The 13,667-nt window shown below is 37.3% G+C and overlaps 1 protein-coding gene across 1 annotated transcript in view; it reads right to left on the bottom strand.

Annotated features, from left to right (window-relative positions):
- SEC22A (SEC22 homolog A, vesicle trafficking protein) overlaps positions 1-13,667 on the bottom strand; it is a 70,798-nt gene that overhangs the window by 43,531 nt on the left and 13,600 nt on the right. Inside the window, exons 3-4 of the mRNA XM_004091743.3 lie at positions 5,498-5,661; positions 3,915-4,109 (exon numbers count right to left, since the gene is read on the bottom strand). Coding sequence (XP_004091791.1) covers positions 3,915-4,109; positions 5,498-5,661 — 359 coding nt within the window. The remainder of the gene's footprint in view (positions 1-3,914; positions 4,110-5,497; positions 5,662-13,667) is intronic.

The raw sequence follows: 13,667 nt of genomic DNA, 5'->3' as shown, positions 1-13,667 counted from the left end.
ATGTAAGTGACACGTTCTTTTTCTCTTGCTGATTTCAAGATTTTCTCCTTGTCTTTAGTTTTCAGCATTTTACTATGATTCATCTATTTTTGGATCTCTTGTTTGTATCTCATCTGGAGTTCACTGAGCTTCCTGGAAGAGCAGATTAATGTTCTTCAGTAAATCTGGGAACTTTTCAGCCATTATTTCCTCAAATATTTTTTCTGCTTTTTCACCCCCTTCTTCTTTGGTATCCTGTCACACCTATGTTAGCATGCCCCCTATTTTCCTGAGGTTCTGTTCATTTTTCTTCATTCTTTTTTCTGTTTTTTGGATTAAATAATCTCTATCAATCTATCTTCAAATTGCTCTTTTGCCAGTTCAAATTTATCGTTATGCCCTTCTAATGAATTTTTCATTTTAGTAATTTTACTTAATTCCAGAATTTCCACTGTTTTTTAAAAAAATTTCTCTTTATTGGTATTGTCTATTTGATGCAACATTATCATACCTCCCCCTTTACTCCTTTAATAGTTTCCTTTAGTTTTTGAATACGATTATAATGGCTACTTTGAAGGCTTTGTCTGTTAAATCTGACACCTGATTGCTCTCAGAGGCAGTTTCTGTTACCTACATTCCGCCCCCCCTCCCCTGCCCACAGTGCATGGGTCATATTTTCCTGTTTCTTTTTTTTTTTTTTGAGATGGAGTTTCGCTCTCATTGCCCAGGCTAGAGTGCAATGGTGCAATCTCAGCTCACTGCAACCTCTGCCTCCTGGGTTCAAGTAATTCCCCTGCCTCAGCCTCTTGTGCAGCTGGGATTACAGGCATGTGCCACTATGCCCAGCTAATTTTTTTTTTTTAGTAGAGATGGGGTTTCTCCATGTTGGTCAGGCTGGTCTTGAACTCCCAACCCCAGGTGATCCACCCACCTCGGCCTTCCAAATGCTGGGATTATAGGTGTGAGCCTCCACACCTGGCCATATTTTCCTGTTTCTTTGCATGTCTTATAATTTACTGGAAATTGGACATTTTAGATAACATATTGTAACAATCTGGGTACTAGCCCACCCTCCCCCTACCACCCTTGATCAACTGGGCTTGTTATTGTTATCTGCTTGTTTACTGACTGACTGGATTATTTTAATGAAATTTGTTACCCTCTTCTCCCACATTTGTATGTGAAGTGTTGTATTCAGTCCAAATTTAGAGAGTATTAACAAACTAAAGCATGTCTAGAGGAAGCTTCTAGGATGGGGAGAACTTGAATGCCATAAATGAAAAGGCTAAGTGAACTGGAGTTTTTTATTTGTTTGTTTGTTTTTGAAGGAGTCTCACTCTGTCGCCCAGGCTGGAGTGCAGTGGTGCGATCTCAGCTCACTGCAACCTCCGCCTCCTGGATTCAAGTAATTCTCTGTCTCAGTCTCCCGAGTAACTCGGATTACAGGCACCTGCACCACGCCCAGCTAATTTTTGTATTTTTAGTAGAGACAGGGTTTCACCATCTTGGCCAGGCTGGTCTTGAACTCCTGACCTCGTGATTCAAAAAGGTGCATGTTTGTTACAGTTTAATTGAAAATTTCGCCCTTTTGTCAATATACAATGATAAATGTGTTTGCCTTGTATTCTATAGTTGATATTGTCTTACATTTTTCTTTCTTTATTATACTTTAAGTTCTGGGATACATGTGCAGAACGAGCAGGTTTGTTGCATAGGTATACATGTGCCATGGTGGTTTGCCGCATCCATCAACCCATCATCCATATTAGGTATTTCTCCTAATGCTATCCCTCCCCTTACCCCCCAACCCTCGACAGGCCCCCGTGTGTGATGTTCCCCTCCCTGTGCCCATGTGTTCTCATTGGTGAACTGGAGATATTTATATGAAGTAGACTAGTCTAAGAGGATGGAAAGGACACACAGTTGCTGACTTAACTGTTATTCTGGTTCTGCTGAAGGAAGGGAGAAACAGATCACAAAACAAACTGGTAGACACAGGGAAGTCGACTTTAGCTCAATTATATAAGGAAGATTTTTTTTTCCTAAAGCCTTAGGTTGGAATAATTTTTGTAAACAAATAGTCTGACAACGGCATATGCTACCTTATAAAATAATGAGGTGTTCATTTTAAGCAAAAGTTTATATCCTTTCACAATTGTTGAAGATAGTATTCCTTCTTTGGGATGGGAGGTTTGAGCAGATGATCACTAAAGTATTTACACCTTCTGTGACAGTCAAGAACCCTGGCCTTGAATGTAGCCATTTTAACAAAATGCAAAGCACTTTACATGCCTATAAATATGCAGTACAAAGAACCTATTTTCCATTTCTAGAAAAATGTTTACAAAGAAACCTTAAATGTTTTCCTAGCCATATATGAAGATCAAATCAAAATGGATTAGACTTAAATCTAAGACCTCAAACCATGAAGCTACTAAAAGATAACACTGGGGAAACTCTCCAGGACATTGGCCTGGGTAAAGATCTCTTGAGTAATACCCCACAAGCACAGGCAACCAAGGCAAAAGTGGACAAATTGCATTATATTGAGTTTAAAAGCTTCTGCACAGCAAAGGAAACAACAAACAGAATGATAGAAAATATTTGCAAACTGACAAGGGAATGTGAATCCCTATATTCATCTGACAAGGGATTAATAACTAGAATATATAATGAGCTCAAACAACTCTATATGAAAAAATCTAATAAGCCAATTAAAAAATGGGCAAAAGATCTGAATAGACATTTCTCAAAAGAGACATACAAATGGTAAACAGGTATTTGAAAAGGCGCTCAACATCACCGATCATCAGAGAAATGCAAAACAAGACTACAACGACAAATCATCTCACCTCAGTTAAAATGGGTTTTATCCAAAAGACAGGCAATAATGAATGCTGGTGATGATGTGGAAGAAAGGGAACACTGTTGGTGGGGATGTAAATTAGTACAACCACTATGGAGAACAGTAGTAGTTTTGAGGTTCCTCAAAAACTAAAAAGAGAACTATCATATAATCCAGCAATCCCACTGCTACGTATATACCCAAAAGAAAGGAAATCAGCATATCGAAGAGACATCTGCATTCTCATGCTTACTGCAGTATATTCACAACCGGTAAGACTTGGAAGCAACCTAAGTGCCCATCATCAGACAAATGGATAAACAAAATGTGGCACACATACACAACAGAGTATTATTCAGCCATAAAAAAAGAATGAGACCCTGTCATTTGCAATAGCATGGATGAACTGGAGGACGTTTTATTAACTGAAATAAACTAGGCACAGAAAGGAAAAGTTTACATATTCTCACTCATTTGTGGGAGCTAAAGTTTAAAACAACTGAACTCATGGAGATAAGAGAGTAGAATTTTGGTTACCGGAGGATGGGAAGGTTAGTGGGGGTGGGAGAAAGGGGGATGGTTAATGGGTACATAATATAGCTAGCTAAAATGAATAAGATTTAGTACTTGATACCACAATAGGGTGACTACAGTCAACAACAATTTATTGTACATTTAAAAATAACAGAGTACAACTGACATGTTTATAACACAAAGAAATAATAAATGCTTGAGGTGATGAATATCCCATTTACCCTACTGTGATTATTACACATTGCATGCCTGTATCAAAATATCTCATGTACCCCATAAATATATGACACACCGAATATGTGCCCATGAAAATTACTTTTTAATTTTAAATTTAAAAAAATGTTTTTCTAGCAAAGAGATCCTCTGAGGTTGCTATTTGAAATTATTTTCCTGTCTGGTAGCTTACTTTATAAATCACTGAAAGGATTGCTTTGAACTTCTATATTCTCTCATGTACTTGATTTAAAATATTAGAATAAAGTAATTCATTTTCAAGAGTTTCTCAGTTCTTCCCAAGGATTTTTTTAAAATAAAATAACTGAGATCCAGAACTCACCAGAAGAAATCTTACCAGCACCTTTACAGTCAACAGAAAATGCTGATGTGACTCCATTGGCTGACCCCAGTTCGCACATGGAAATTTGATAAGGAGGCCTCAGCTTGATTTCCGTCTGCATGTCAGAAAGATTTATCTTTGTTGAAAGAGACCTGGGATTATTATATCGCTGCTTGGTCCTCTGAATGAAGTTATCTATGTAAAATAAAAAATAAATTTCCTTGCAGTCGCTTGTCAATTAATCATTTACAGAATATGATGTTTATGGATAGTAAATATTACAGGTAGTTTATTATTCAAAATTTTTCAATTCATCATGAAATAGTCCAATATTACTTGTGTTTAATGATTAATATATCATGGAATCATCAGTTTTACCCTCTAGAAATCAGTAATTTTAAATAAACTAAGGATTTAACACTACCTAAGTGTATTACATCCACTTCAAGAAATTACAAAAAAAAAACAGCTTTAACTTTAAACCAAAGTCTTGAATTTTTTTTTTTTTTTTGAGACAGGGTCTTGCTCTGTCACCTAGACTGGGGTACAGTGGTACAATCATAGCTCACTGTAACCTCGAACTCCTGTTCTCAAGTGATCCTTCTGCCTCAGTCTCCCAAGCAGCTGGGGCTACCGGTGTGAGCCACCATGCCCAGCTTATTTTTTTTTTTTGTACAAACAGGGTCTCTCCATGTTGCCCAGGGTGGTCTCGAACTCCTGGCCTTAAGTGATCCTACTGTCTCGGCCTCCCAAAATGCTGGGATAAAAGGCATGAGCCACCACACCTGGCCCAAAGTCTTGATTTTTATAGAGATTCCCATCTCATGAAATATTAAATCTGTCAGATTTACCAGCTGCAATTACATAAGAACACACACTAGAAGTTGCATGTTTTTATAAATCTGTTTTCTTTTTATTGCTTACACCATTAGAATGTAGGTTTTAAAGAATAAATTTAATAAAACTAACATAAGACATTTCCTAAATATTTTCCAAGTGGAATTTTATTTTTACTATTTACAACATGGTTTTTTTTTTTCCTTCTACATCAGAAGTTGAGCAAACTACTGCCCACAGGCCAAATCTAGCCTGCTGACTATTCTGTAGAGTTTTATTAGAATATAACTGCACTCATTTATTTACTGCCTATGGCTGCTTTCAAGCTACAATGGCAGGGCTAAATAGTTGTGACAGGGACTACATGATCCTTAAAGCCTAAAATATGTACTATCTGGTCCTTTCTAGCAAATGTTTGCCGTCCCCTATTCTACATGAAGCAGACTATAAAAGATTATTACAGAAACACAAAAGTCTGAATCTCTGGCTTATAAATTTCTTATTGAGAAGTTAGCCTCTGGCATTAATTCTTTGGACTAATACTCAGAATCCCCTTCACAGCTCAAACACAATTTTTTTTCTAATAAGCATCTAAGTAAAAAGTTACCATAATTTATAGATTATTTACCAAATTATTCTATCAAAAGCAAGATAGCAGAAGTCCCCCCTCCACCCAATATTAGATTTAAAATTGCTTATGATTGGATGCAGACAGAATAAAAAGGAAAAAAAAATCAGGCCCTTACCAAATTCAATGAAACAGTATGGTCTGACAGCAGTATTTGTCTTCATCATGTTATAAGTAGTAATGAACTCCTTCTGAAGCTCATCCAGGAAAGAGAAGGCGAGAACATTTGGGTAATTTTCAGTGCACAACATCATGTAGCTCACTCCCAGAGAGCTAATAAAACTATAGTGTAAAAAACATTGGTTTAAAAATTTCAAATTAAATCAAGGTAATTCACTGCTTCACAAGACTGGTTCTATACACCATAAACTGCTACTACAGTGGCAATGAAGATCTTAACATTTATTATATATTCTAGGAAAAAATTTAAAGGAACCAAAATATAGTACTATTTTAAGCTGTGGTTTAAAAACAGAAGACAAAAAATAGAATGTACTACAGAGGGACACACAATATGGTTCTAACATTTCAGTTATCACTTGGGGGTAAAAAGCAGGGGAATGGATATACAAATATATTATAAGTACTACAGATAGCTTAAAGTCTAACCCTGCAATATGTTTTCCATTTTTGAGTCCAGAACCCTTTCAAGATTCTAATGACAGGAACACTCTCCCTAGAAAGACGCCAGAACACAGAAGATTGCACACAATTTCAAGGCGATCACTGCCCTCTTGAAGTCATCATTGACATGCCCCAGAATCAAATCCTCCACTTTACACAGTAATTAATTATGAACCATGGGGGGGGAATTTATGAGTTTATATAAAAAACAAAAGGAGAAATGAGGGCTATGGCTTAAAGCAGAATGCTGAGTGTTGACTGGTAAACGTAGAGGAAGTGCTAGCAATGGAAAAATCAGCATTTTGCAACCAACATGGTAAAGACTGGATCAGGCAAGGACAATCATGGATGTTAAATCTAGGGGGAAATTTTTACCGATTAGTATATTTGCATGGTTTTAAAATGTCTTTCCATGGATTGTTTCTTAGTTGCAAGGGGAAAATATTATACAGTGGAAACTAGACAACTCCTTCACCAAGTACTCTCTAACATCATTAATGTTAGATGGACATTGTGTGTCTCCAGATGTTATATCCTGAGAAAGACACATCAGCTATATAATATTCTGAGAATGCATACTTTGAATTTAATCATAAGAAAACACCAAAATGATCAACATTCTATTTTTAAAAAGGAAAAAGTGTATTATTTAAAAATGCCAGGGTTGTAAAAAAGAAATAAAGGATGTGGAAATGTTGCCAGTCAGAAGAAGCTAAAGAGGCCAGGCGTGGTGGGGGCCTGTAATCCCAGCACTTTGGGAGGCCGAGATGGGCGATCACCTGAGGTCAGGAGCTTGAGACCAGCCTGGTCAACATGGTGAAACCCCGTCTCTACTAAAAATACAAAAATTAACCAGGCATGGTGGTGCATGCCTGTAATCCCAGCTATTCAGGAGGCTGAGGCAGGAGAATCATTTGAACCCAGGAGGTGGAGGTTGCAGAGAGCCGAGATTGCGCCATTGCACTCCAGCCTGGGTGACAAGAGAGAGACTCAGTCTAAAAAAAAAGAAGCTAAAGAGGTATGACAACTAAATACAATACCTAACACTAGTCCAAATCCTGTGCCAAAAAGCAATTAAAAAAAATGCTATAAAGCATATTCCTGGGTCAACTGACAAAAAAGGAAAGTTGGCAGTAGAGTAGATAAAGTATGGTATGAACATTAAATTTACTGAGGCTGATATGTGTACTGTGGTTAAATAAGAGAATATCCCTAACTTAAGGAAAATATACTCTGAAGTAGTTATGAAGAAAGGGGCATGGTATTTATAAGTTTCTCTCAAATGGTGCAGGAAAAAAAAAATAAATCAGATAGTTAAGTAGGTAGGTAGATAAAATGAGAAGACAAATGTGGCAAAATGTTGACCAAAGGTGACTATGGGAACAGGTGTTATTTGAACTTTTCTTATTCATACAACTTTTCTGTAAGCATGAAATTACTTCTAAATAACAAATTTAGAAATTAAAAATGAAAAAATAAGCACTGAAACATAAAAATTAACCATATTCTATTGGAAAAAAAGCTTTCTAGAATCTAGTATATACCTCGCTATAATAAGCAGAGCACAAAACACAAAGTAACCCTTTTTAATGAGTCGCCTAAACATCATTGCATAGCACTGTCGATATAGCCGGTCTAGATTAGGGGCAGTAAACAGCATGCAGGATGTAATTCACCACTCCTATGCTGGACTCTGCTAATCTACACAGTAATTTTTTTTTTTTTTTTTTTTTTTGAGACGGAATCTTGCTCTGTCGCCCAGGCTGGAGTGCAGTGGCACAATCTCGGCTCACTGTAACCTCCGCCTCCTGGGTTCAAGCGATTCTCCTGTCTCAGCCTCCCGAGTAGCTGGGATTACAGGCACACACCACCACACCTGGTTAATTTTTGTATTTTTAGTAGAGATGGGGTTTTACCATGTTGGCCGGGGTGGTCTCAAACTCCTGACCTCAAGTGATCTGCCCACCTTGGCCTCCCAAAGTGGTGGGATTACAGGTCTAAGTCACCACACCCGGCCTACACAGTAATCTTTACTGTAAAACTCTGATCCATACTGGTCACCTTACTATTTTCTTTCTCGAATAACATAGAAGCAGAATTTATTAATGTTTAGAATAAGTATGTTCACAGGATTCAAATTTAACAAGAATGAAAAATAAAAGGGTATACTGCACTTAAAGTGTCTTATCACTCTTGCCCAGATACCCAGTTCTCCTTCCCTTGGGCAATTCATGTTAGTAATAATTTCTTATGTAACCTTCCTGTGAGAGCTTTTGTGTAAGCAAGTAAATATGTGTGTGAATATATACATGTGACATATATATATATATATGAGTCCTTTTATAAAGACCATCCTAGGCAGCCAAATGGGCTTGGCACCTACTAGTCATCTATTACTAGTGGTATGGGATATACTAGTGGTATGGGATATACTAGTGGTAAAATAGTGCTGATCTTATGGTTCTAGAGTAACCTGGTTGTTCCTTTCTGAAGCATCACTTAATACACAGTCATTTAGTGCAATGTTTTTCAAAGTGCAAGTTGTAAACCACTATGTCATAAAACTAGTTTAGTGAACTACAGCATTTTCCAGAAACTGAAATAAAATATAACAGAAAATATTAGAATATTGTTTCATAAAACTTTTGTTTTAGTTTCCTATATGTGTATATATAGCGTTCACAAAGTAAAACGTATCTCTTCTTAAGGATCATAGTCACATTAATTTAGCCATGGCATATTGCCTTTTTCTACAAATTAATATCTAAATCAAAGGCCAAAACATGCTTTCTCAAATGATTTTCTTTCCAAAAAAAACTTCACTGTCATTATCAAAGTTCTTTGACATGTCATTAGCATTCAAATATACCCCATAATAACCTCAATAACCTGAAGACAATTGGTAATGGGCTTCCACATCCTAGGAACTCCCAACTGGCCAGCTAGGAATTATTTGATTATCCTCCATTAATATGACTGAAGTTTTTGGAACCCATTTTTTGTATTATGTCAGAGTCTTACTGTATTTCCATATTAATAACAGAGTCAGCCACAGACGCCTACATGACAGTTTATCCCAAATGGTTTATCTTACTTGTGCTAAATGTAACTAGACAATTGTATGTGAAATAAAGGAAACCCTATGTCTTTAACATGGCATGTGAGCATTTTCAGGGAGTCTTTATTTTACTACAGTTACAAGACTCTCTCTGAAAAGGCTATAGTGTGTTCTATAACATTATGGTTTTTCATAGTAAATTTAGCTTTATAATGCTTTATTTGAAATGCAAAACTAGTTTTCCCGAAGTACATACAGTTCCATTTATGTTTGTGATGAAAAAAATTCTGCTTTTTCAACAATCATGGTACAGATTGAAATACTCCCACCACTTCACTGAGGACTACTCATAAAATAGTCTAAAGTCATTACAGGCATGCCAGTTTGTGCATGCTTTTGCTGTGTTCATCAGGTTCACCTAGCTAATATTTTATAGACAATCTGGCGGATGTCTATCTGCCTTAAGGAGAAAGAAGAGAAATAGTAGTAAGAGTAATAGCACCACGTAGTTTACGGTGCTATTACTGACCACTTAGTATGAGCTAGGCCCTTTGCTAAGTATTTTACATATTTAGTTTCATTCTCACAATAAAGGGGCACTATTAACTCCATTTTACAAATGAAAGAAAATAAACTCAGAGAGGCCTAGTAACTTATCCAAGGTCACACACCATTAAGAAGCAAAGATAGGATGAAGTTAGTTGATTCCAAGGCCCACATTCTTTCCACAATACAATACCAACTTCCATGTAGTATAGATTAACCAATTATTCCTAATTCACCAATGTTTTTTCACTTTTTCCAAGCCACAAATCAATCTCTATTTTATTCCCTAAGAGTAATGAAACTTCAGAGTTTTGGAACCTGTATTACAGTTATCTTCTGGAAGCCCTCCCAAACACTCCACTTCATTTTGTACAACTCTACTCCTCCCTCTCTACATTCCAGCCACCCACTGGCCTTATTTCAGATCCCCAAGGATGCCAACCCACTTCCAGCCCTCCCACTCCCAAACTGAGAAACTTCATGATTTTGTCTTCCCCACTTGCAATGCTCCAATTCTGAACTGGCTAATTCCTACATATCCTTCAGTTCTTAGACTGAAAGTCCTTCCCAGAACACACAATCTAAACTGATCCCACTCCTACAGTATATCATAGCAGCTGTTAGTTTTCTTCACAAACTAACCCAATTTGTAATTGTATATTAATATATTTTTGTTGCAATGTCTCTCTCACTAATATACACACTCCATGAGAGCAGGGATGATTTCTGTATTGCTCACCATTATATTCTTAGCACTTAGAATATTTTGTGTCTAGTATACCATAAGTGCTCAGTAAATAAATGAGTGCAAAGGTGGCATCATTCCTTTACTCGTTTATACACTAATTTGTTGATTATATCATGCACCGGTAATTGTACAGCTTAGTGGTATCTACACAAAGCAGCAGCTCAATAAATACTTGCCTAAATGACAGAAGAGAGTAGAACTTCACTTGTCTTCTAGTTACTGTTCTCCAGAAGGCTTTATTTAGGGTTCAGGTCAGTGAATCTTCGACATGTCCTTAAGAGAGGGATGTTCTCAAGAGCCATGTAGAATTACTCACCTTCACAGTGAGTACCCCGAGAATGGCTATGCAGGTCTCAAACACTTGTCTGCTCTCCCTTTATCACTGTCATTACTCACACACAGACACACATACAAACACACACTCTCTCCTCTTTTCTCTACCTTGGGCACAATTTTTAAATTGCCAAGGTTTTTTCCTACTTTGCTCTAATTTCCTTTATATTGTTTAGCTCCATTCCATTTCTGGGCTTTGGTGCCAATGGGGTTTGGTGTTTACTGGTACTGCTTTTCTTTTACCTGAGGAATTTATCCAATTTCATTACATTTTTGGTTCTCCTCCCTGGCACACCCACCAGGAACTTCTTTAGGGTCAAGTATAACCTAACAGGTAAGACTGGCAGAAGTCCAAATACCAGACATAGGAGATTTACCCCTTCTAATCACTTTGCTAAAAAACTAATTCTATAATGTGTCCAAGCCACTCCACAAGTGATTCCTACATTCAACAAAATGAATAAATGGTTTTACACATTAAACTTTTTTCTGGTATCTAATTTTATTTACAAACTGTCAAAGAAATTTTACATATCACCAATTAAACACTGACATTATTAGGACAATTCTGGCCTGTTGCACCAAACTAAATAATTAGTAATAGCAAATATCTTCCTCTCAGCAGATAGAAACACCTAGCATAGGCCCAGCATTCTATTTCATAGACTCTGATGTCAAAGATATAGTCCCTGCCTGCCAGGAGCTTACCATACTATTACTGACGATGTGCTTATCACAGTGATTTACAAACCAAGATATATATATATATAAAATGTAGCATGCTAAATGACAAGGTACATAGATAGCAAATGATATAGTATTACAAACTGATTTATGAACTGATATATTATTTGTATTACATATAACATGTAATTTTCATGCTATAATTGTGCCACTATACATAGAAACTCTGCTTATCCTTTGTAGTCACATTTGCCCAGTGAATAGCTTTCCTGGGTGCAGAAAAGTTCTTTAATAGGACATACCATCTCTAATCTACTGTTAAATTTGCCAAGTATAAAAAAATGTTTTGGGCCGGGCGTGGTGGCTCACGCCTGTAATCTCAGCACTTTGGGAGGCCGAGGCAGGCGGATCATGAGGTCAGGAGATTGAGACCATCCTGGCTAACATGGTGAAACTCTGTCTCCACTAAAAAAACAACAAAAAAAAACAAAAACAAAAAACAAAAAATATTAGCCAGGTGTGGTGGCGGGCGCCTGTAGTCCCAGCTACTCAGGAGGCTGAGGCAGGAGAATGGCCTGAACCCAGGAGACGGAGCTTGCAGTGAGCCAAGATCGTGCCATTGCACTCCAGCCTGGGCGACAGAGCTAGACTCCATCTCAAAAAAATGTTTTGGAATAAAGCCTTCCACACTGAATTCCATTCTCTAAAATAAAGTGTTGAAACTTTAAAATATTAAACAGGGCCAGGCGCAGTGGCTCACACCTGTAATCCCAACATTTTGGGAGGCTGAGGCAGGAGGACTACTTGAGCCCAGGAGTTCAAGACCAGCCTAGACAACAAAGTGAGATGCCATCTCTACAAAAAATTGTTTTAAATTAGCCAGGTGTGGTGACGCACACCCACAGTCACAGCTACTCAGGAGGCCGAGGCAGGAGGATCGTGTGAACCCAGGAGTTCAAGGGTGCTATGGGCTGATTGTGCCACTGCACTCCTGCCTGGGCAACAGAGCAAAACCCCATCTCTAAAAATAAAAATAAAATATTAAATAGGCTCAACATTAACAAAGTGAGCATATCTTATGAATTGTATTATCACCATATATGTCTCATAGAAAACAAGATGAAAACAAAAGACTTTGCCACTAGTGGAACAGTAAGGAGATAAGAATAAGGGCTCAGTAACACTGAGTGTCCACTACATGTGGCATTTTACCAGGAACTTTCTATTTTCTCACTTACTCCTTTCTTACATGGCCAACTTTCAATTACCCTCCAATGGTGAAGCACCAAATCATGAATAAATCATCCTATGAATAAAAGACCCATTTTAGCCACAAATTTTAATATCGTTAAAAAGGAAAATATTTATTAATATGAAATATGCCAGATGATGGTAACTTACAACAGTAACCTAAAGGAGAATCTGAGATCATTTTAAGAAGCCAATGGTAATTACACCATGAGAGACTTGGATAAAACACAGAACAAGCAAAGTTTGCCTGACATCTTTATTTCCTTTTCTTCAGAGTTAATCTCCCAATTCACCCTTTTTCACTTCCCTAACACAGCCACACTCCAGAGAATGAAGATCCTTACTTTTCTAGATAACTGATCAGATAATCCCTAACTTACGTATTGGGTATATTTCCCAAAGCTTATTGCACCTAGATCTCATTTTCCCACAGAAACTGTACTATAATAGTAATTAGGTTCCCAGGCCAGTTCACAAGAGCCTATTTAACATATATGGGGCTGAAAAGCTGTACATTTTGCCATAATAAGCAGGAGAAAAGGAATGTGATGCTAGTAATGAGACAAAATAGGAAAATCGAATACCCAGGTTATCTCGTTCCCCCAACTGGTTTAGTAGCTATAGGTTGGTTGCATTTCCCTGCCACACCCTCTCCCTGTCAAACACCTAGTCTACAATGAGACAATGCTGTCCCATCAATTTTAGGATTCACACATACTCTGTTCCTCATTATTATCGACCAAAAAAAGAGGGGGGTGGTATTTCCCTTCATTCTCTTCCCTGGTTCATTTCTCTCTCCATAAAAGGTAAAAAGAATTAGGAGAATTAGGAACACATGCTGCCAAGAAAGGGGTTAAGGGTAAAGAGCAGCAGCCATGTTTTACCAGATAATAATGTGACTCCTGAATCCAAAAGATTGTGGTTCATATATATCATTTACTATTTTTGTGATGTTGAAGGAGCTGCTTTACATTCCTAAGTCTCATTTACCTTATCTGTAAAATAGGGTAGTGATAGCACTACCCAGCATCTATCTGCCCAGCA

The sequence above is a fragment of the Nomascus leucogenys genome, chromosome 21, assembly GCF_006542625.1.
Source record: "Nomascus leucogenys isolate Asia chromosome 21, Asia_NLE_v1, whole genome shotgun sequence".
Lineage (NCBI taxonomy): Eukaryota > Metazoa > Chordata > Mammalia > Primates > Hylobatidae > Nomascus > Nomascus leucogenys.
The sequence above is the reverse complement of the archived record's forward strand: the minus strand, read 5'-3'. Positions and strand labels throughout refer to the sequence as shown.